Source organism: Ictalurus punctatus, chromosome 15 (genome assembly GCF_001660625.3).
Source record: "Ictalurus punctatus breed USDA103 chromosome 15, Coco_2.0, whole genome shotgun sequence".
NCBI lineage: Eukaryota > Metazoa > Chordata > Actinopteri > Siluriformes > Ictaluridae > Ictalurus > Ictalurus punctatus.
The window spans coordinates 5,907,110-5,933,040 of NC_030430.2; the positions used below are offsets into that span (position 1 = coordinate 5,907,110).

General features: G+C 40.1%; 1 protein-coding gene across 2 annotated transcripts in view; it reads left to right on the forward strand.

Annotated features, from left to right (window-relative positions):
* Positions 1 to 25,931, forward strand: part of LOC108276197 (cyclin-dependent kinase-like 5) — an 80,761-nt gene that overhangs the window by 15,724 nt on the left and 39,106 nt on the right. For both annotated transcript variants that reach the window (XM_017487664.3, XM_017487661.3), the window contains exon 3: positions 5,859 to 5,893. In XM_017487664.3, coding sequence (XP_017343153.1) covers positions 5,859 to 5,893 — 35 coding nt within the window. The remainder of the gene's footprint in view (positions 1 to 5,858; positions 5,894 to 25,931) is intronic.

A 25,931-nucleotide genomic window follows, 5' to 3' on the forward strand; every position in this document is an offset into this window, starting at 1 on the left:
CAAAATTTTTATGTGAATTTTAGTGCTTTTCTCATACCCAATGCAATTTTTTTTAAACACAAAATAGTGTTAAAACAAACAAATGTAGCATGTCCAAACTAGTGACTGTTCTTAGAAGTTACACAAAAAAAACAACAACCACTGATTGTTTTGCCAACACATGTAACCAAACTGGCCTATAAATGCCACTTTAGTTCTCTTTTCTTTTTTTCTGTCCACCCTGCGTTCTATAGCACCATTAAGTTATAACCTACACATTAAAACCAGTGACGGGTGAAGTGAATAATATTGATTATCTCGTTACAGTGGCACCTGTCGAGGGGTGGGATATATTTATTAGGCAGCAGTCAGTTCTCGAAGTTGATGTGTTGGAAACAGGAAAAATGGGCAAGCGTAAGGATCTGAGCGACTTTGACAAGGGCCAGAATGTGATGGCTGGACGACTGGGTCAGAAACGGCAGGTCTTGTGATGTATTCCCAGTACGCAGTGGTTAGCACCTACCTGGTCCAAGGAAGGACAAACGGTGAACCGGTGACATAGGCGCCCAAGGCTCATTGATATGAGTGAGAAGCGAAGGCTAATCCGTCTGGTCCTATCCCACAGAAGAGCCACCGACCGCAGACCAGTCAGAGTGCCCGTGCTGACCCCCGTCCACTGCCGAAAGCGCCTACAATGTGCACCCGAGCATTAAAACTGGACATTGGAGCAATGTAAGAAGGTGGCCTGGTCTGATGAATCATGTTTTCTTTTACATCATGTGGTGCGTGTGTGTCATTTACCTACCTGGGGAAGAAATGGCACCATGTTAGTGCACCATGATGCACTATGGGAAGAAAGCAAACCGGTGAAGGCAACATGATGCTCTGGGTAATGTTCTGCTGTGAAACCTTGGGTTCTTACATTCATGTGGATATTACTTTGGCACGTACTACCTACCTAAACAATGCATTCTTCAGGAACGGTTTGAGAAAAATGACAGAGTTCAAGGTGTTGACAATTCCCCAGATCTCAATCCGATCGAGCATCCGTGGGAAGTACTGGACAAATAAGCCCGATCCACAGAGGCCCCACCTCGCACCTTACAGGACTTAAAGGATCTGCTGCTAACATCTTGGTTCCAGATAACACAGCACACCTTCAGAGGTCTTGTGGAGTACATGCCTTGACGGGTCAGAGCTGTTCTGGCAGCACAAAGCAGACCTGCACAATATAATGCGGGTGGTTTTAGTGTTATGGCTGATCGGTGTGTAGTTAATATGTCGGTATAAATGGTGTGTGCTAGAGGTTTGTGAAGACAGAGGAGCATCTTCTACTTTCAGGTCATGTCGTTGCTTTATGGGTCAGTTTATGGGGCAACATAGTGGTATAATTTTGCACTCATCCTGTCTCCCAGTTCTCCCAGAACAAGGTGAAATTCTCAGCTTCATTCAAATGAGATGCAAACATCGGCAGGTGGTGGTATGTGACGTAGCAGGGAGTTCACGGTTCAAATTTTCGAATGTGACGTGGCAGGGAGTCCACAGTTCCCACGGTCGCAGCCAGGCCGTCAGTGGAGTACAAAAACTGAAGAGACAGACGCATATGGCGCCGTGATACTAACTAACCCTGAAGCTGATGATCAAACCAGACAAAACAAAAGGTCTGGTTAGTATAGGTTAGGTTAAACATATGACTTAAAAATGTCAGTCAAGTTTCATCCCTTCTCTTCAGAGTCACAAATCGGCCCATGATGCCCCAGCACGTCTCCGAGTGGTTGAATGACGCTAACACGCTGACACGTGCAGACATTCACGCTTCATGCCACATTGAGCCGATGAGACGAGGTGCGCTCAGGCAAATTAATCGCGTCTCTCAATCACTCAGCGTGTGTGTGTGTGTGTGTGTGTGCGTGTGTGTGGTTTCATCACGGTGAGCTGGTATTATTGAGCGGCTATGGAGAGGTCAAGATAATAACGTGCATACAGAACAGCCGGTCTGTCACTCTAGAATAACAGACGAGTTCTCCGTGAGACGTGGAATCGTGTCGAAATGATTCAATTTATTTGAAAGAAATCATTCAGTTCCACAGGATTAGGCTTGTGTGATGTTGATTATTTTGCCTGTTTCCAAGATTAATAGCCTAAGAAATGACAGGAAAATGATCATTTCTGCCATTTCGGGTTAAGGAGAGTTTGTCTGACGAGCGTTCATATTTTAAGTCAGAAGTTAAATTCATGAGTCCGCTGATGATGTCACTGAGCACACTTAGCGGAAGACGGCTCGTCCAGTCAAATTAGTGGAACTGTTGTATAAAAAAAAATAAAATTCAAAATCGCTATAACGCACAAGCTTACCTGTGATAATGGATTTCAAGATGATCTATCTCAGTCCATGAGTCATGATCGCTGATTGATTCATACATTTTCTCACCAGGTGAAATCTTTCGGGTTCTTTCATTCCTTTCAGCGAAAGGCCCAGATGGTTAAGTGCTTCCTGTATGTGCTTCTTCTGGAAGAATGGCATTAAGAAGCCTGGCAGCCACTTTCTCAGCTGGCTTTCCCCTGGAGTATGACTTTAATCAGTTTAATTAGGCCTTTGCCGTTCAAGTGCTAATGGAGTTTTAGGATGAGCTGGGAGCGTGAGATGAGACATGTTTGATGCTGGATGAAGCCGCGTGATTAAATCCGAAAGTGAAAATGTGTCTGACTGCTGGCGTGAACACGTAGCAGCATGTAACCTTTCTGAAATAACATAGGGGGAAAAAAAACAATGTTTCTGTAATTCATGGGGGTGTATTTGCCTAGTATACATGATCCATATTTATTAAGTTTTTATTAGAATACTGAGAGGACAGCAGTTGATGACCTTTATTGTAGAGCATCATGTTTGTGACCCTCATCAATAAGTCAGCACGATGTTGGTGAATCTGTCCTTACGTGGGTGGCTTAGTGGCTTAGAATGTTTGTGGATCTTATTAGTTCTGTGTCTCATGTGTTTAGTGTATTGTTTTATGTAGCACCATGGTTCTAGAGGAACGTTGTTTCGTTTCACTGTGTACTGTACCAACTGTATATGGCTGAAAGGACAATAAAACCACTTGAACTTGAACTTGAACTAGTGATTAGCACATTTGCCTCACACCTCTGTACCTCTGGGGTTGGGGGTTTGAATCCCTCCTACCTCTGCCCTGTGTGCGTGGAGCTTGCATGTTCTCCCCGTGCTTTGGTTATTTCCTCCTGGTACTCCAGCATGCGTTGGTATCTCTAAATTGTCCGTAGTGTGTCTGTGATGGGTTGGCACGACAACCAGGGTGTCCCCCACCTTGTGCCCCAAGTCCCCAGGGATAGGCTCCGATGGATGGTTAGTGGGTTTATTCCTATGGGTTGATGTGTTTAACCGTGATGTGATGCTTGCAGGAGAGATATATGATGGCGTGAAGCTCATTGGAATTCATTATGCTCACTTTGCTCACTATTATCCATTGTTGAACCAACTGTGACCAAAAAAAACCCCCCAGAATAGCCCAGACATGAAATTTGCTTGTCCCGGGCATCCAGGTTACTGATTTGTTGACTCCTTGGTAACAGTGTGAAATAGTGTCGATCAGAAAAGAAATAACAGAAAAGAACTCCTCTCTACATCCAGTATATCTGCCTTACGATCTCTAGCCTGTCATGATTTTAACCAGAAATCCACGATTTATGAGATTCCCTTCTTGCACTTTTTTAACCAGACAACTACATCCTTTCAAACTCCTGAACTGCTGAAAGCCCTCTATTGTATACACGAGCTCACAGACGCCCACGATCGGCTAGTGTCACTCTAATCGACAGAGCGAGAGAGTAATGGCATCCTTCTGACCCAGAGAGCATGGCCAATTATGCTTTCTTGGATTCCCATAGACTCCCATTCTATGCTCAGACACTGAGGTTACATAAAGTATATGCCATATATTTAACCGCATCTCCCATGCAGAGCTTCAAGCCGGATAATGAGCAGGATTTTCAACCTTGCTTCTGTAATTGGCGAGACTACGGTACAGGATTCTGCCTCCTATATAGTCTCGGTTTTGTTAACGTTGTCTGTACTGCACAGTAGATATACTGGGATATCGATCCCTGCTTCGGTGGAGCCATCCTGTAGAGATTCTAAATGAATCGTGGTCAGGGTTGTGGTGATATGGTGATATCCTGGTCAGGGTTGTGGCGGATCCGGAGCCTATCCTGGGAGCACTGGGTGTGAGGCAGGTTGAAGATCACCAGGTAACTTCCCAGTTTGGGTGAGTCTATGCCCACTGTAGCCTCAGATTCCTGTTCTTGGTTGACAGGAGAGGAATCCGATATGGTCTTCTGCTGTTGTAACCCATCTGCATCAAAGTGTTGTGCATTCTGAGATGCTTTTCTGCTCACCACGGTTGTAAAGAGTGGTCACGTGAGTTACTGTAGACATCACGTCAACGCAAAACAATCTGGCCGTTCTACTCCGTCTTCTCTCATCAACAAGGCATTTTCAGCCAGAGAACTGACACTCGCTGGATGTTTTTAATGTTTTTCGCACTATTCTCTGTAAAGTCTAGATCTGTTGTGTGAGAAAATCCCAGGAGATCAACAGTTTCTGAAGTACTCAGAGATTGCAAACATTAGTTGCTGGTGTTGCCTATCCGCCTCCAGATTTCATGTGTTGTGAATTCTGGAGATGCTTTTCTGCTCACCATGGTTCTAAAGAGTGGTTGTGTGATTTATTGTCAGACTACCTGTCAGCTCAAACTGGTCTAGCCAGTCTCCTCTGATTTACCTCCTTGACGAGGCGTTACCTGCGTAACTGACCCTCACAGAATGTAGTGTTATGAAATCTCCACTTCCTGTCTGGTTTGTACTTGGGTTGCGCAGTATAGCATTGTTTGTTAAATCTCTATAATTGGCCTAAAATTGCTGCAGCCTGTAATACACAAATGTAATACACTCAAACAGTTTTATCATGTTCTCTTTGACCTTCTCAGAGGTTCTAGATTTTTTTTTGAAAATAACTATGTGGTCAAAATAATAGAGTTGCTATTTTTGACCGAATTATGCAGGCTCCTAGTTTGTCTTCATTTCCTGTTCTATCCTGACTGACGGTTTTGTGTTCGTCTAATTCAATTTCCAGGTTATCTCTTGATTTTTTTCTTCCAGCACCGATTGTACTGGATGTGTTCTCGAGGAGCTCAGAGCGCTCTAAGCTCACTGTTCCTCAGGGGGGGTTTCGATTTGTGCCACACATAGTGCCGATAGCATCTCTTCTCCCAACCCTACCAATGCCTACTGTGCCCCATTTACACACACACACACACACACACACACACACACACACACACACACGTACATACACTCACATACAGACGTAGACCTTATACAGCAGTCCTCGATGATCCTGTATCACAGTTCTACATGTGAAGTCTTAATGGCATCAGGCTCATTAACCCATAACAATTATAACTAGTGTCCACCCATATGACTCAGCTTTTTGTTCTGGTTCACAGAGTACTGCAAAGAACACTGGGTCAGTGCCCTCAAGTGGGTTCCCCAGAGTGCTGTTCACTTTATTTACCTGAATGGTACATTCCTTCACCAGAGGTGACCCCATGCAAACGAACTCATCGCTCTCACTCAGCGAACAATCAATTGATTTGTTCGCCAAAGGTCTCCTTGCAGTTCATTCACTGCAAGGTCGGTCTGTGTGTTTGTGTTTGTGTGTGTGTGCGTGTGTGTATGTGTGTTTGCAGGCATTGGTGAGAAACTCACCTTCATGATGCTTTAACACATGATAGCTGTGAACCGACACTTTCTATTTACCATTTTACATCTTTCTCTCTCTCTCCCTCTCTCTCTGTCTCATGCAGGAGCATATGGAGTCGTGCTCAAATGCAGACACAAGGTAAGACCTGAGAGCTGTTTATCTGTTTGCTTCAGAAACCGAATGAGGCTTTTTGTTCGTATCCTAAATGCCTAAATGGACTTCCAAAGCATAAGGGTGCAATAGTGTTTTTTTTTTTTCTTACTAGTACAAACAACCTAAAAATATGTGGAACACATTACAAAATAATTGTATAAGCAATGGCATAGGCATTAGAGGCTCAAAATCTCAGGTTTGCTTTCACATAGAAGACTTCATTCCGAACCATACACTTTTGTGCATGCAGGTTTGCAAAAACGGCAGCCATTTTCTTTAGGGTACCTACATTTTTAACTATGCTCTTACCACAAAGGTGAGTGCTCCAGTAACACGGCATGTTGAACCACTCACGTTACTCGGTATGCAGTGCGAGCGCCAGAGAATCCTTTTCAAATAGGACCAGGGATCAGTTCTCCTGAATGCTTCTGGTCTTTTTTTATTTTTTTTTTTACAAAACAAACAAAAAAAAAAAACTTTCATCAAGTATACTAAACTCTCAGGGGAAAATGCCATAGTTTGGGGGGGGGGGGGGGGAAACCCATAAGAAAATGTCTTCAGAAATGTAGAAAAACTACCATAAACCTTAGTAGCACTTTTCCAACATAAAGAAATGTATTACTGATGAAGGGGGTTACTTTGGATGTGGAATTAGCGACATTTCTCCTTTACATGAACTCCCATACATCTAATGGTGCTAACTAGCTAATATCAGTAGTATTCGTCATCTGAAAAACTCATGAGAGTTCAATACAAACAATAGCAGGATAGCAAAGGCTATTCCTGCAGCAACAAATAAGTGTGAGCTGATTTTCAGGGTTTTTTTTATTTTTTTTTAAAGTTGTTTGTTGGTTTTTTTTCAAAAAAGTTTTTTTTTTTTTTACAATTAGGCTATCAAGCAGGCCGGTGTAAATTCTGTGGTGTCGCTTTATGTACAAGAATGGAGAAGGATCAAGGATTTAAAAAAAGAAATTGTTCCGGTTTTGTTGTAGTTCACCTACTCAACCACTAGAGCTCTAATCTTGACTAATCTTGACTGATACACCTTTAATGGGAACAGGTTTATGACTTACCACTGCACATTTGCAAAAGTAATGGCCTACTTTCACTCCACTGTGAGATTTAGGTAATTTAGGAATAACATGGCTGATTTCGCCAAGTGAAAAATGACGCCTCTGCTTTTACCCTACGACATGGCTCCGTGTTGATACGAGAGCTTATCACGGTGGCAGAATGCCAGCAATTCTAGATGCTCTATTATTTCCTCTTTTTTTTGTGCATGGATTTTACAGATCAGCAGTTATTGCGTGAACACCGAAGTGGCCTGATCATAGATCATTTGGACTGAAAAAAGCTTAGATTAGTAACAGCGTAGTAAGCGTCACGTCCCAGAATGTCTTTAAAGAGCAATATCACCTTTAGGGAGTTTAATTCTATAAATAACTTTGGTGAAGCTACAAGCATCATGCTCAGTCCCAGCGCCCCATGGCGCTTCACCGCCGGCCACAGCAGATGGCTCAAGCTAAATCTGCTCCAGCTCTATTCTGTTAACATTGGACTGGGATCTAGCCCTCAGCCCCATGCTGTATGGACCTGCTGGCTGTATACTGTATTTGGGCCATCTGGCTATGTTACTGTTGTAGATGTTACTGTGGGCATCAGCACATGGTATTCTCGCATCAAAATGGTTGCTTGTCAACTTCTGGAAATTAAAGATGGTCTTGCTGCAGCTCAGTTTGCTCAGAAGTCTAAATGAACTAAATGCATGCTATCTTATGGTTATTTATGGACGCTTGTTGTCGCCACAAGAAGATATCGCACAACTGCGGCTTTTTATCTTGTAACTGCAAGTCAATAAAACAGGAGAGTTATATGATGAGAGTTTTACAAGATTTTTCTCACAATTGCAAGTTAGTATTTCAAAATTGTGACTTTTTAGCTTGCATTTACTTAGTAATATCAAACACATATCAAACTCAGTGCTTCCATTTCCAATAATCAGACCACAGCAACTGTTTAAGATTGTGTGAGATTGTATCTCACTGTGAGAATTGGAAGGTAAAAAGTCGCAGTGGCAATTGTTGGATTTGTCTGCCTAATATTCCCTTATAAGTGGCAAAAACAAGCTTTCATATTTATGTCCCATTAGTAGACAAATCATAAATGTATTAGCTAGCCCACCAGGCAAGTCAAAGCTCCAGCATGCTCCAGCAGAGGTCCCATGTTTTGATTGCCTGGAAACCTAACTGACGAGGCTAAAAAGTGGTAGCTAAGACAATTTATTAACATGTAGTGATAGTTTTTTTTTAAATGCATTAATATATCCATCCATCCATTTTCCATACCGCGTATCCTACACGAGGTCGCGTGGGAGCCTGGAGCTTAAATTTGGAAATTTCAGTGGACTGGGGCAGAAAACCGGAGTTCCTAGAAGAAATCCCCAAAGCACGGGGAGAACATGCAAGCTCCACGTAGACAAGACAGAGGCGGGAGTCAAACCCTCAACAACCCCAGAGGTGCAAGGAAAACATAATAACCACTAAGCCACCGTGCATTAATACAGAATAAGTGAAATGGACCAGTACATGATCTTTGGCGAAGATGACAGTGTAGTTGTTGTTTGTTTATTCAGTTTTTTCTTAAGTGTTCTTAAGTGTAACATTTATACTGTAGCATATTGTGCTTGCGATCTCGATATATAAAAGCGGCCACCGAGTCACTGTCCGCCAAGTTTTGGCTGAATGAGAAACATTACTATTTCTTGTGCAAAACTAAATCGCAAATGTTGATCTGAGAATTTAGACTTACTATTTAGACTATTCTCTAGCTTCAGTATGGGTGAAATTCATTTGGTACACCCAGCAAGGAGGTTATGGATCACTTGAGAGATCAATGTGTTTTATTGGCTGAATCACAAGCCTGTTGGTGACAGAACGGATCCGACCGAGCATTCAGTAGTCTAAAACAAGGCCTCCATTGGTTTCTATTCAGAATGGCTACAAAGCATATTGGCCTTCAGCACAGACCTTCAGGGCTAAATCTCCCAAGAGCGTTTAAAATTAGATTTAAACACTTCAAAAGAATTTCTGACTACAAAGCTTTTATTTACTCATCACCAAGACAGCTAAATTTTACTTTAGTTAGTTTCTTAATGTTTGTGATTCTATAAAGATCATCTAATCCAAATGGGGAAAATATGAATTGTAGCCAGATCAAGCATTGGGTTGATGTGTATAGTACAGCGGGCGGTGGGATTCGGAATAAGTAGCATGTTTTATACTTATAGCATTGAGGTGTGCTGTGCCACTATGTACAGAATTACATAACAAATGAAAACTTTTGTTTTGCAGACGTTAGTCATGGAATAGGATTTTTCTTTTTCTGGTTGCTGGACAGTCTACAGACTGCTGTGTTGTTGTTGTTTGTTTATTCTGTTTTTTATTAAGTGTTTATTTGACCAACCAATGAGCTCACCAATCATCAACAGAAACTATTGTTAGCCCCGCCCACAAATGTCATTACTGTAGTTAGTGTTTGTCTGTGCCGATCTAGAAACCAAAAACCACTCTGGAACTGGAACTGGCCAATGTACAGCCAAAGCACAGTGGTGCCACAAATTCTTATATGTTGTAGATGATATGTGTAGATGATTTGTCTTTTGTAACAGTCATGCCTGGTACAGTTTCATACTTTCATACTTAAAACGTTTGCCCTGTAAGTTTTCGTGCCTTGTTTTATTTAGTCTAGAAAACTATAAGGCAGACAAAATAAATAACAGTTTATACAACTCAGAAAATGTACTAGTGGTCTATATGTTTAATGCTGGTGTCCTGTTTTATTGAAGAATCTTTCCTTTCTAACATCTTCACATTGCTCTCGCTCACCATTTCTCACCACTAGCAGAATGATGTGAGAGCTTCCTGAAACAAAGAGACAGAAACGACATAGCTATGTATGTACGAGAAGTGGAAAGAGTGTATATGGCCCGGTGTCCATGTCGTGGCAGTAAATACATCATTAGCAAAATGTTACTATTCGCCTGAGTGTGTGTGTGTGTGTTGTGTATGTTGTATGAATCCAGCAGAAATAGACTCGAGAGGTTGCTGCCTGTATGGAGAGCCTCGGTGCATCCGAGCCTGTAATTACCGAGCTTTATAATTCACACACTGACTGATCCGGAGCCAACAGAGCTCAAACAGATGCACACAACAGCCTCTTCCTTCCCACCTAATATTAACAGGAGCCTTATTCACCCACTGGAATCATTGCACATGCTGCAGCACACACTGCTCACAGGTCGGGATGATGTCACTGCAGTTGACCGGTTTGTCCCCCAGAGTCATCAACAAATTTCCCTTGTACTAATTGCTAATTTATATTAATTCTTTTTTTTTTTTTTTTTTTCCAATTTCCATTTTAGTCCTGTATTTATTCCATCTAAATCCCGACATCCGGGCTAGTTGTAATGCCTTAATAGTTATTGGAGTAATGACCAAAACAGTAACACTAATACCACACTGAGTGATTTTCCACACTGAGTGCAGTGTACACAGGCTGTTCATTTGACACGTGACCTTGTAGGTAATTGAGTAATACTTATTGTGCATGGTAGCACACATGACCCAAGGTGAACGTTGGTGAAACACCTCAAACTACTAATAAAAATGAGAAAAGTTGGTGACAATATGAAGTACTCCTAGAGTAGGTTGTTAGTCAAGCAGTTCTATGAAGTCTAACAGCGTATTTGGTGTCTGCATTACTGTTGCAGTTGGTTAAACTAACACTAAAAGAATTATGTTAAGTTAGCTAGCTAGGTTAACTATACAATATTGCTTATATACAATCAGTCATTCAGTGTCTAATCTGGTTAATGTTGCTTACAAATAAGTTAAAAGAAAAAAAATTGAAAATGAACGAAAATATGAAAAAAGCTAGCTTTCAAATAATTCCAAAGATTCAGGTTGCTGTAACATAGATTCTGACTGATGCTTCCAAATAACCAGTGTACCAGTTTTTGCCCAAAGGAAATCAAGAAGCAGAAAAAGCATGAGAGAACTTAAAAAAAAGGAAAGGTCAGAAAGAATGAATGAACACTGTACAATTACATACATGAAGACTGTACAATTTAGATGAAAAGGATTATGCACAATTCTTAGCTTGTTTTGACTCTCAATTTTGAATTTCATCAGGATGATGTCTCTGGATGCTTCAGTTACTCTAAGGAAAGCTTGAACGTCTTCAAATCCTACAAATGCGCCTGTCTTTTCCGAACAGTCATATAATTTTGGCCTCAAATTCCCATCAAAACAGACTGTACTAGCCAGGAAACTTGTATTCTAGTTACAGATATTTGTCGGAATTGTACCTAAAACACCACAGCGTCCCTGAACCAGATCGTCTCCCCCGTTACCTCCGGTCCTCAAATTGCTTCAAGCTGCAAAAAGGAGCCCAAAAAATATTTGTTGGCTCACTTTTTGGTTTCATTAAAATAATGAAGGATTTGGAAGGATTTTCAGCATTATATCAACAACCAGACGTGTTAAAGCATCATATTTGCAGCCTTGGATCCGAGGTCTTGGCGATGACTCAGCGTATTGTAAGCAGGACGGTATATACAGCCCAGTAAGGGTGCTTTCGGCCAAGGCAATTTCCGCAAGTGTGGAAACTTAAAAGGAAGCCGATGACCAGCAGTCTTTTCTTCTCTACGCTGACCTGGTCGAGTTCCATGATTAAGGCTGTAGAAACTGTGACCCTGAAGTTTACCTAATCACAAAAAGAGCTCTGTTTATTTATCTGGCATCAACATGAGATTATTAGAATGAAATATTTCTGTTTGTAATAAGTGGTGGGGAAAATGGCTTTTATGTGGGTCGAGAGGACACTGGTCAATGTGGGAATGACGGATAACGTTTGGACAGTTGGACAGATCTCCGTAGGTAGTACAGAATGCCTTTAGGTGATGAAAGGCAGCAGGCTTTTGGTTGAAATTGGTACTCGGGCAAACTAATACACAAGGTTCGTGACTAGCAAGTACATACCACAAAACCCCCACATCAAGGTTTCATTTTCCACAGATGTGGGCTGTGGTTTGTTTTGAAGAGTCTGTATGAAAGTGATTATCACCAGCGTCCTTGACTCACTCGGAAAGTGTGAGTGCTACTTTCACTAGAAACCCAGGGCACTAGAAATCTGGACTAGGCAGTGAAATTCACTCCCGCTCTTGACTTACTCTGGCTGTCAGTGCTAATTGAGTGGTGTATCATTGAACAGGACTTGGCAGCTCTCCGTGTGGGACACGGTCTGGTAGAGAGGTAATTGTTTCACACAAAGACTCCTGTGTGTCCTGCAACAGAGGGGACGACGGGATGCGGAATGTAGCTTGGTACATTTAGTGCTGCCTACCAATGTATACTGTATAATGCAATGCAATAATATTAATCCCCAGTTAGTTTTGAGTCCCTTTTGAATAATGAATATTTAAAAGACCGTATCAGACCTGCCAGTCTTTACGCATTTTGCATAGGAGCTCTGCATTTTAACACTTGTGTACACTGGAAGATACACCTACATATGCCAACAGAGCTGTCAGTTTGTTTGTTTTTAATGTAAAACGAGCCATTGGATATTTGCGCAGGTTTTCTGAACTCTCCGATGCTAACTGACACTCTATGGAAGCTCCACCTCCTTAACCCATTTCGCACCCTCACATTCTGTCAAGATAAATGGCGGTACATTCTGTGTTCACCATAAATGGAGTTCAAGTTCTCAAAACACTGTGAAGTGGGCCTCATGGTGAAAAAGTATGTGTGAATACGTCTGTTTTTTTTTTGTTTTTTGTTTTTTTTTTGGTCTGCAAATACAGTATCATGAATTCCCCTCTTAATCACTGCGCCTTCCCGAAACCCCAGCACGATGAGTGCTGCTTTTGTTCGTTTTGGTTCATCTACATTACCTGCTTCTGTTTGTTATGGACATGTACATTTGTTTTGGTTTTTATCTCCACCCCGTGTCATCGCTGGTGTACTACCTGATTGTGTTTCCCTGTTCTATGTTAACTCACTGACTAGTTCTTTGGCTGCGAAGTCTTATCATGCAAGTCCGAGCCTTGTTTTCTTAGTTTCCGTGTTTCCAGATTTCTACTCTCACTTTTTCTATGGTTTGCGTATGTGAATTATCCTTGTTTGTTGATGCTTTCTTCTATATTGACCTGCACTCTGGACTTCAGCAGTGTTTCTTTTATTTTCTACAATATTGCTGAGCATACGCACTTGCTACCCAGGGTCCTTGGTACTACACTAAAACAGCGTTGTTTATAGCTTGTTATTTGCTGTTTCATTCACCAGACAAATGGCCTCAGGAATAAATCATATTTTATACTGGTTGTTACTTCACTTAGGCTGGCGATAACTGTGAACAAAAACACGAGTCTTTCTATCAGCCTGTTTCTCGTATAATGAGCTATGCTTCTGAGGGGTGCTACGGTTATTTTAAACGTTCAATATAGCTGGAAGGCAGGTTCTGTTGGGAAAGCATAAACCTAAGGTACTCTTAATAAAAGATCTATCAAAGGTTTGTCAGATAGATGCATACCTTTCTATAGAAATATTTCCAGTGGTGTACTTTTTTTTTGTATTACTTTCTCTGCACTCTACTCAGACTTCAATGTGTTATCTAAAATGGTACTTAAATGCTCGTACTGATCCATGACTTCCTAACTCACAATGAATGGATGTGGCCTGAGGGACTTTTTCCTGGAATCAATCATCATCTCCAACAGAGATCTGACGGCTCGATCTATCAAGTGAGGGGGCAGGCTCATGTTCCTGGGCAGAAAATACACTTGTAATCAATTATAGCATATAGCTATTGTTAATATGTGCGGTTTGCACCAAGGTACTTTATTAGGCGTCGGTTCGTCTCACCTTTGTGAGTCTGGTCTTTCAAAAATATAAAATATATAAAAGTTTGATTTTCAGCATCCACATGAGATAATAAACTTCCTTAAGTGGATTATTTTGGATTTTGGGGAAATCCGAGGACAACAGCACCACCAGTGGTGGTTAGAAGTAAGTACACACAGTGATATGAATAAGCGAGAAGCAAGGCTGGGGCTGATTTCTTTCTAGCCCAGACTGTATAGTATAATAATCACGTCAGGCAATTACACATATCTGATTACGCCCCCAGATGTAGATTTGATCTCTATTTGGGCTGTTATTTTCCAGCCTGCTTCGCTGAGACCGCCGTAATGAACGTTTCGAGGTGGATTATTTACGCTATTATAATTTTTTTTAAATTCAAAATGTCTTCTGAGGAGAAACTAAACATTAGATAAACTGAAGCGCTGTCCAGAATTCTTCACTATCCATAGCATCCTCTTCTTACCCACACTTCATGTGTGCTTCTGTCCCAAAGCTTTCCTACATGAACAGCTGCGGGGTAAAAACAGGGCACGTCACAGTGACACTGCTGATCCAGAATCACCACGACCGGGGTGCGAAAGGCTAAATGCAGCCTTGATCAGCAGCACCGTGAGCCTTGAGTAGGCTCTCGAGCCGCAGCTGTATGCACTGCAGCAGTGTTGCGCACCAAGCCGTGTTAATTATAGATCCGTACCGCGAAATGACAGGCTTTTTCACCAATATTAACGACACATATTTAGACCGTCTTTTTTTTCGCGGCTTCTAAAAGCAGAATTATGTCGCACTTCTCCGCAGTTATGTCGCGCATTTGAAAGAAAATGTCAATTGGCGCACTTTAATTTTCAGTCTCGTGTCTGTAAGTCGGAGAACGAGAGCAAACTGATTGATGATTACGTTTGTTAAACATGGCGGGATGTCACTCAGGGTTTTATCTGGCAGTGTTTTCACACTTGCAAACAAATCAATTAAATGGATCCTGCCTGTCTTGTTTGCCCAGCTCATTTCTTTGTACTGCAAATGACTTCACTTGCCTGTCTGGTTTAATGTAGGAGCTTAAGATAATATTTCTGTGTAACAGCAGGCTTGTGCTGAGAATAAAGATCACAGCCTTGTCCTCTAAAGCGCGTCGCTTGCTATTGCAGACTTCAGGCTAACACGCCGATCGTGTAGGGGATCTTTTTCCAACACGAATAGGTGCTGCATAGAGCGTTTCTCTATCTGACCTTTTGGTGGGTCAGAACTCTGAGTGCGGCACTTACGGTACCCCCGCAGTGTCTGGATGTGACTACGAGGAAAAAGACCTGACTGTGTATCAAATTACAGCATGTAAAAATACAAACGAATGTAGGTGCTGTTTATAATTGTAAACTGTGTAAGCTGCAGTATTGTCTTGTAATGACAACCAAGGTGTGGCGGCTGCATATTTGATTCAGTGGCCGATTTACAGGAAAGAGGTTGTTTTTTTTTGTTTGTTCTTTTTTTTCTACTGTCAAATAATTTCAAGACCTTCTCTTTTGTACATCGTTTTGTATTTTTTGTCACACCAGGGGGAAAAAAATGAACACAAAAGGTTTGATTGAGTGATTACAGCGTTTGCATATTGAACACTGGTTTGTTTTGTGAATATGACAAGAAAAACTTGGCAGCGAGTTAATAAAAGAACTCGCACTGAATAAAACGAATGATCATTTTTAAGTAAAAGATATTTAGAGCAAACTTCATAGGTCGCAGCCGGTGGTGTAAACGAACTAAACGAAATTACTTAAGCAAAAAAAAAAAAAACAACAGTCCACAAATCCGAAAATATCCTGCGTCTAAAAAATGACACTAATGAAGGGTATGACACACATTATGCATGGGGAAATAACAAGCCTGAGCTATAATTTCCTACTGTACACCTACACCTGTGTCGACAGGTACATTAGGTGTACCTACAATAATAACAGCTAATAAATCGCACAGAGTGTACACGTATTCAGTGTAACAGTGCTCATACCAGACTGTAATAGGTGTGGCATCAGCATGGTATGAAAAGAATTAGCCACCAGCGCCCGTTTTTGTGATCGACAGCATGCTATATGTGTCGCAAAATGTGGTGAAAACTCCCACATTAAGGTGTGTACATGTCTATCAGTACGTTTACATGGACAACAATAACCCAATATTAACCCGATTAAGACAATACTCTGATTAAGAAACTACCATGTAAACAGTGATTATTGATGACCTTAATCCGATTAAAGTCATACTCAAAGTAAACACAAATCGAATTAAGACATGTGGAGTATTCCTGTTTTAGTCGAATTATCGACGTGCATTATAGACATGTACACACCTTAATCACACTATTAATGTCGTGTGGGAGTTTTCACCGCATTTTGCAACAGGACACGTACACTCACGGCAGCGCTCAACCGTTTGATGGCAAACGAGAACACGGCTGCGTCTGAAACCACGTACTTACCTACTACAGTATATAGTAGGCGAAATACATGTATCTCAGCTACTATATAGTAGGTAAGTATGTGGTTTGGGACGCAACGAACGGCTTCAAGCAGTTGTATATTTGCACGTACAGCATGGCAAATAATTAACTTTGACTTGAAGCGTTAGTAAAAATGTCAAATAAAAACACCCAAAACTGTATACGGTACCATAACGAAGACGGACTTTATGTTGATACGTGAAATTCTGGAGGGAACATTGGACGGCGTGGTGCGGTGACATAATACGTGTGCCGTTAATCGATCTATGTTCTAGAACATGTAAAACGGGAACATGAAAGGAGTATTCTAAGAGCGACTCATGTAAACACCTTAATCAGAATATTGTCTTATTCAGAATAAATTCAATAATTAGATTACTGCTGTCCGTGTAAACGTAGTCAATAACGCACTTCAATAATACGACTAAAACAGGAATACTCCACATGTTTTAATTCGATTTGTGTTTACTTCGAGTATGACTTTAATCGGATTAAGGTAATCGATAATCATTGTTTACATGGTAGTTCCTTAATCTGAGTATTGTCTTAATCGGGTTAATATCGGATGATTGTTCTCTATGTAAATGTACTGACTGATTATCCTGATTATCTTTCACATTAATCAGTTTTCCAGAAAGCTCACAGTACATTTCCTGTTTCTACCTGAACCTAACTCTCATTCGGTTAACTCCTTCCTCTGAATATTCGGAGTATTTCATAAGTATTGTGACGGCTTTGCAATAATAATATTTTCATGTATTAAAACAAAAGCAGCACCCCATATTTTTTTGTTTTGCTGAGTTTAGAATGCTGTATTATAATTAGAGCATGCTCTTACTCCTAATCACTGCTATTATTTGATTTTGTGTCAGTACTGCGTGCCACTCGAGTGCTGATTTGGCATAATCGGATTTTCTCCGGAAAGTGACAAATTAGAGAGAAAGTGGTGAAACGAGCCAGCGGACTGCATCACTAATCAATCCATGCACCATTATACAAAAAAAAAGATGAATATCCTGCTGTGAATGGCAGGAAGTTTTTTATAATTAGCTTTTCAGCATTTAATCGTGGAAAGTGTAAGGGAAGCAGCAATTAATTAGCAGTTTAGAATTGTGTAAGCTTTACCTTTTTGCTTCACGCTCATAAATAATTCAAATACAGACTTTAAGAAATTGCTGGATGGCCCAGACAGAGTTGTATGCTCATGTGTTCAGACTTGAAATGCAAATTTCACAAAATTGGACGCTGAAGTGGAGTGCTTTGCCACTTTGGTACAGATATCTAGGTCATACTGTGTTTGTCACGAATCTAACCTTTTCTTGAAGAGCTATTTATACACATTCCAGCCTCGCTACGTGTTATGGATGGATTCGGGTAGTGAGCCGAGAGCGGATCGGTAACGATAACTAGACTGGTTAACAGCACACATCGCTTAGCCATTACTCTACCGCTCAATTTATCCTCCTGTGGCCTTGATAATGGACCTTTGATGTAGCTGCAACAATCAGTACCAAAGTGTTTTGCTCTGCTTAAGCTCCCTGTTTTTTTTTTGTTTTTTTTGCAGCCTGCTTTTAGCGGTCATCTGGATTTATCTGAGTTTCCATTATCTGAGTCACATTACAAAAAAAACAACTTTGTTTTTTTTTTACAGAAAAAAAAAAAGGCCTGTCAGATTTGCAAGGACGTCCAACAATCGAGTGTGGGATCAGCCTCCTACATCTCGTCTTTCATTCAGTCACAAAAACAGATTACTCACCGTTAGCAGGACCCAGTCATTTTAGGACGCAGAGGGTTTAAGTGTCCGTGGCCCCTTATTCGTAGATTTGAGCACGAGTAATGACATACGAACAAATCTGCATCTGCACCCTGCTACAGTGCTTCTTGAAAGTTTGTGTGCCCTTTAGAATTTTCTTTATTTCTGCATAAATACGACCTAAAACATTATCGGATTTTCTCACAAGTCCTAAAAGAGAACCCCGATTAAACAAATGAGACAAAAATATTATATTATACTACTGTACATTTATTTATTGAGAAAAATGATCCCATATTACACATCTGTGAGTGGCAAAAATCTGGTATGGACTCATGAACGTTAACGTTAGCCAATGTGAGATTGGCCTTTAGTTGATTAGAAGTTACCCTGGGTTCCTTTGTGACTTCGCGGATTAATACACGTCTTGCTCTTGGATTGATCTTTGTTGGTTGACCGCTTGTGGGGAAGGGAACAATGTACACAGTCTGTCTGATTGTGGATTTGGTGGAGTCCAAACTCTTTAGAGACGGTTTTGTGACCTTTTCCAGCCTAATGAGCATCAACGACTCTTTTTCTGAGGTCCTCAGAAATCTCCTTTGTTTGTGCCACGATACACTTCCACAAACACGTGTTGTGAAGATCAGACTCTGATAGATCCCTGTTCTTTAAATAAAACAGGACGCTTACTCACACCTGATCATCATCCCATTGCTTGAAAACACCTGACTCTAATTTCACCTTCAAATTAACTGCTAATCCTAGAGGTTCACATACTTTTGCCACTCACAGATATGCAATATTGCATCATTTTCCTCAATAAATAAATGACCACGTGTAATATTTTTGTCTCATTTATTTAATCAGGTTCTCTTTATCTACTTTTAAGACTTGTGGGAAAATTCCAATGACGTTATACAGAAATATAGAAAATTCTAAAGGGTGCACAAACTTTCAAGCACCACTGTACATGATAAATGCTACTGTAGCTAGAAGCAGTTTTGAACTTTTAAGCGGGAAAGGCGTTTTGTCAGTGTTATGTTGCCAAATTTCTAGGTTTAGGTTCATGTTATCTGATGTCACTGGCGTTTAATATAATCCCGCCCACCTAAAATTAGCCACAAAAAAAAAAATATAACTAATGTTGTCCATAATTTTATATTCAACAGCCTTTTTTGAATTATAAAAATAAAACAACGCAGGCATTAAAGTTGTATTAGGTAAGATTCTTCTTCTTCTTTTTTTTTTTGTCAAGATTAGGTCCCTTTAACAGGTCCCTTTAACATTAGATATGTCCCTTTAACATTAGATTAGGTCCCTAACAGTTGATTGGGTTCAAAATTTGAGTGATTTATATTGAATTTTTTTAAACTCCGTGTTCCTGATATCGGGATCTACGGTGGCCCTTAAAGTGTAGCGTGTATATAAACTCTGACAGAAGTCATAAAAGCGTTCCAGACCAGAAGTCATTTTTCCAAAATATTGCTATTGATCCTTAAAGCTATAAACTCCTCCTCCATTTTGTGTAATCTACAATCTACATTATGTGCCATTTGAGGAGTAATTTAGAGTGTAATGTGAGAGCAGCATGCATTTATTGTAACCGCAAGAAGTACAAATTATTTTCCGATAATAATAATAATAATGATGATAATAATAAAAGTAATGTATCTTCAGTACATTTTCTCAGTATACTATTCAATATAGCTGCCCTTGAGATGAATAACTTATTTGTATTCTTTCATTTTAATACAGTGGGGGTTTTTTCACAGTCACTTTTTGCACAAATAGAACTTCATAGCTATAAAAAGCTGACGGCGTGAGATATGCATGAGAAAGGCGTTAAAATGAGGCTGCATGTGACATTCAGGGAAATAGTTTTGTGTGTGTGTGTGTGTGTGTGGGTGTGTGTGTATGTGGCACACATTCTCATTCCCCTCTGACGTCTGTAAAACCTGTTTACCCCATGGACGTTCCTCCGTCCGAGGAATAAGCCGAGTCGGTTTGTCTCCATTAGACTTTTCTGTTTGATTTAGGAGAAAACAAACAGAATCAGAGTGAAGTTTGTTGACTTCTGCTCACAGAAAGGTGGCAGTTAAATAATACATGACGTCATGCGTGTTATACACACTGCTACCTGCTGAGCACGTGTGTGTGTGATGTGAAGTTGTAGGGTTCAAACCCCTGCTTTGACTCTGTGTGTGTGAATAAAACATTCAGGAGCGTGCTGTCCATCATTTTCTTATAACAGCACAGCACATCCTGAAGTGTTTTATTCCGCTTATACGACAGCAATTTTTATCAGTTTATAGTTACATTTAATGCACATCAAGCAAGTTCGTTCCTGTTATCACTGCGAAACCGTCGTTCCTTCACCAGCCTCTCTATTAGTTTTTATCGCTCTCTTTTCCTTGAGGTAAATGATGATCTTACTGAGGAACTGCAATGCACAAACCTCTCCATTTTTAAGGCCCGAATTGTGTTGAATGGTATTTTTCACCAGTCCGGTATCCAACAGCCAGCATCGTTATTGGCTCAATACCAGCAAAAAAATGGTGGCTCAGACACTGGGGATGAAAAAATGAACAGATTTTTACTCTGATCCTGTAACAAATGAAAAAGATTGGAATTGGATTTAGAAATCCTGTATTTTGAAGCGCTTCAGTTTAAAAATCATTTCAAAGATGAACATTTTAAATCTGTATATATTTAAAGAAATACATATCAGATGGTTGTCGATGTTGGTTTCAGTATCGGTATCGTAAAAGAAAAAAATGGTATTGTGCCATCTCGAGTTATATTTATTCGCTTGTTTGTGTCATATTCGTTTGTCAGCAGCAGAGTTCCTTAAGACTCGTAAAATACGTATTATTAAGGGTGTTAATCATTTTCGACACGTACAATATAACTGTTCAGGCTTGTCCACCGTGCTTACGGTCACACATTATCACACCCAGCCATGAAATCTAGCGACAGCTGCCGCACATCGTTTAAAGGGTGTGTTTAGCCTGTGTAAGAAATGGGAAACTGTTTCGCAGTCCAAACACGTCCATGTAAATCTCCTGCCTGGGTGAGTTGTGAAGGACAAAAAAAGGGACATAATAAAGTGCTCGTCTTGGGCCCCCAGTCTGATTAGTCAGGATAACAAGACGGCTCGGCAAGAAGCAGAAAGGAAACGAAAGCCTTGTATCGAGTCATTTCACAGGTAGCCAGAGTTAAACGTTCATTAAATGGTCGAGTTCAACGCTGATCTATGAACTTCATCCCTATATTGGTTTCATCCTGTGAGCTGAGCGGCTGAGGCTCAGTCCCGTGATAAATCACTCCGACAGCATCGTGACGCTGTAGAGACGGCCCAAGAGCCAGCGCTACTAAGGTAAATAATGGCGTGTGTGTTTATGTCCCAGTGGTGCAGTTGGTCTCAGGGTTTCAGAAAAAAACTGCTTATTCCAAAGAGTCTGATAAATCTGAGCCTACAGAAAGGGTGTCAGACTTATTTTAGGAAATAAATCAACGTAGTGACCAATAACACATCAACAGCTCTTCTTGAAAGTGTTCGTCTGTCTGCATTTATCTGAAAGGTACTCTTTGAACGTACAAACGGATTAAACACACATCAGAACAGATGAACATTCATGAAATGAGCAAATTTACCAATTATATATACTGTAAATAACGCCTTGCGTAAGTATTCACCCCCCCTTGTCATTTTCAACATTTTGTAGTGAGCTTAAATGGACTTCATTGGTATTATATACACTATATGGATACAGAAATGTTTGTGGACACCTGATCATCACAGCTGCTTGTTGTATATGAACATCCCACTCCAGATTTATTCTCCCCTTTGCTTTTATTATACTGTAAGCTCCACTCTTCCAGGAAGGCTTTCCACTAGATTTTGGGGCGTGGCTGTGGGGATTTGTGTTCATTCAGCTACAAGAGCATTAATGAGGTTTAGGTCAGGCACTGATGTTGGGATGTTGAGGAGGCTCCAGTTCCAGTTCATCCCAAAAGTGTTCAGTGGGGTTGAGGTCAGGGCTCTGTGCAGGACACTCGAGTTCTTCTACGTTCTTCCAACCTTCATACACCACGTCTTCACGGAGCTCGCTTTGTGAACAGGGGCATCGTCATGCTGGAACAGGTCCGGCCCTGTTAGTTCCAGTGAAGAGAAACTGTAACGTTAGAGCATACAGAGACATCGTATACAATTGTGTGCTTGCAAATTTGTGGGAACAGTTTTGGGGAAGACGCAGATATGGGTGTGATAGTCAGGTGTCCATATACTTTTGACCATATAGTCTATCATGAATTTACTTAAAGTATTGAATATGCAAATTATTGAATTGAGAGGAAAAATCAATATAGTTTGCAAGATTACTTTAAAAAAAAAAAAAAAAGTTGTGACTGCATAAGTATTCACCCCCATTACTGTGAAACCCCTAAAATGACCTTTCAGTTCAATTACAGTCCACAAGACAGTTCCTGCCCATGGACTGTATGTTTGACGCCATTTGCCTACAGGTTATGGATCAAACCAGTTATATAAAAGTCTCTGAAAAAGAACTAGGAGTAAAGTAGTTTTGTTCACAGAAAGTGCCCAGGAATATGGAGTGTCTATGTGCTTCGGTGTTCAGAGGTTGTTGGAAATAGCCTCTCGCCCTATTTCTGTGGGAGCAGGGAGTTTCTTTCTCCCTAATGATGAAAAAGTGGGACAGAAGTGCGTGAGCGGGAGAGAGAAGCTTTTGCATGGCATGAGAAAAATAGGTCATTTTGAGTGGGACACTCCACAGCATAGCGGCTAGCAAGAAGGACTAAAAGCGTGAGTAATCGAATGTGCATTAGTATAACAATGAGGCAAATCATAAGGCGACAGAGAGGTAGATGACTGACTAAAAAAAAAAAAAAAAAAAGATCATAAAGAGTCCCATCGTTTTAACCGTCCTTGTTATTTTAGGAACTGGTTAGATGTACTCCACACTTCCACCTGTGGGCCTGTCCTCTTTCTCAGGTCCAGACAGGACATATTTCACCCAGTCTGCATTCCTCCCACAGGAAGGTGTGTATGTGTGTATGTGTGTGTGTGTGTGTGTGTGTCTGCAGCAGTCTGTCTTTTTGCATGGTAACTGTTAAACAGCATCAAGTCTCTCTGAGATACTTTTTGTTTTTTATACACCAATGTCTTTTCCACATGCAAGAGATGAGGAAAAGATCTATCTGCGTGTGTTCTGACCCATAGATCCATACTATGGAGTATAACAGAGATTCTTAATAAAGAAGCTTGGAGGCCCCGTGACCCTAATAAAGAAACGTAACAGTATGTAGCGCCGGCACCTCGTGTGTTACCATTATTTAATTCAGGTTTCTTGTGGCTGGAAAGTTCTCGTCGGAGACCGGAGCTCATATTAATACTTAACGCATAATAAAGCAGCCAGTGAGCCGCAGTTCTGACGAGAGAGGTCAGATGAGACCGGTTCGAGCTGACAGGAAGGCGGTACAATAGAGTACGGTAACTCAAATAACCACTCTTTACAACTGTGCTGAGCAGAAAGGCATCTCAGAATGTAAGGCAGATGACGCTGCAATAGCAGAAAAAACCCTAACCATAACCTGGTCTTGTTCCAGTCTTCAAATTATCCTGTTTTTCAAACTGACCATGTGTCTACTGTCTCCCTCAGCTTCGTGTATTTACCCCCAAGGGTTTAATGTGCTTTCTCTGACATCGGCTAGAGCGTCACGTAGTTAAGATTCATGTTCCTATAGTCCTTGCCCACCCTCTGGACTCTCCTCTCAATCCCCTGTGGTCAATTTCCACCTGATTGGGCCAACAAATGAATCTTTTAGGACTGCTCATGTAGGTTTTTTTTTCATACTGCAGCTATATCCATCTTTCACACCCAAGGTAGACCAAACAGTTATCTGAAACTAGATCGTAAATCGTCCTTCCTGTGGTAAATCACGCTGTTCTAGATACTGCTGTTATCGTGGGATGGTTACTGAACAGGGCATGTTTTTTTTCTGTGAGTGTACGCAGGAATAATGCAATTCAGCGTGTACTATATTCGTATTTCACCAGCTATCCATGCTGACCCGTCAGGTCCATCCATACTGAGCAGACCCCCTCAGATCTTTTGAACAGTAATGATAACCATCATCATCATCATCATTTTGGTTAGACTGATCTGATACAGAGTACTGTTTTTGGGGCTGATGTATGTTGAAAAGATGTGTGTGTGTGTGTGTGTGTGTGTGTGTGTGTGTACAGACATTCAGGACCCTGTCAGAGAAGAAAAGGGCGATACGTTTCAGAAACACATCACAGATAAACCACAATATTTGGGTGTGATTTGGATTTTGATTGGCTACTGAGTGACATTAAAGTTTTGAATAAAATTTTTTTTTAAAACAATTCAATAAATCGAAATAAATCGAAATCGTACGGGCGGCGCCTTCATACAGGCCGTGTCTCATATGGTTCGTTAGACGTTTTCGAAACCTGTGCAGCAGCGTTAAGTTAATAAAGGCCGTCTTTGAGATTTTTGTTTATGTTACAGATTGTATGCAGATGCGCATTCATTCAAATATTCAGTACTAAAAAAAACAAATGAGTTAATGTGACTGAATTTTGATTAAATGTAGAACACGTTTTCTTACGTTCGTACATGTTCATACAGCTAAAGCTATGACTGCAAAAAAGAAAACAAGCAAACAAACAAATAAATAAATAAATCGATGGTAAATTGGTAAAAGAATAAAAGGAAGAATAAATAAATCAATGGAGGGTTGAGGAATCAAACATAAATAAATAAATAAATGAGTGAATGAGTAAACAAATAAATAGTTAGATAGATAGATAGATAGATAGATAGATAGATAGATAGATAGATACATGAATAAACAAATAAATAAATGAGGAGGTAAACAAATAAATAAATAAAAGGGTGGGCAATCAAATAAATAAATGACTGAATGAGTAAAAAACAAACAAATAAATAGATAATAAATTAATAAAGGAATGAGTAAGTAAGTAAGTAAATAAATAAATAAATGGTAAGTAGGTAAAAGAATAAACAAATGAGTAAATAAATTAATAAATGAATGGGTGCGAAATCAAACAAACAAATAAATGAATGAATGAGTAAATAAATAAGTTATTAGACAGACAGACAGATAGATAGATAGATAGATCAATGGACAGATAGATAGATAGATAGATAGATAGATAAACAAACAAATAAATGAATGAATGAGTAAACAAATAAATTATTAGACAGACAGGCAGACAGATAGATAGATAAACAAACAAATAAATGGATAATTTAATAAATAATTATGAATTTATAAATTATTAAAGGAATAAGTAAATAAATAGATAAATAAATGGATGATTGAGTAAACAAACAAATAAATGAATTAATGAGTAAGTGAATGGATGTATGGATGGACAGACGAATGAAAAGGTAGATCTATCTATCTGTCTGTCTGTCTGTCTGTCTGTCTGTCTATCTATTACTGCTCCGAGCTGCTTAACTTTAGCTTTAGGTTTAAAAAAACAAAAAAAACTAGAGTGAAACTTGCAACATAAATACTAAAGCTAGATTTAGTTTTAAACATATTTTTTTGTCACTTAATGTGTGTGTGTGTGTGTGTGTGTGTGTGTGTTCGTGTGTTTGTTCTCTATAGAAATAAATGCATGATGCTCCCCTATCCATATCCTACAATCCATTTTACATTCTACACTTAATATTAAGTGTTAATATATTATGTTATGTTATATAATAAGGAAGTTAACGTATTTAAAAAATGTGTGGACAAGAAAAAAAAGTTGCATTTCTTCACTTTATACCCACTCCACTGAAAGCC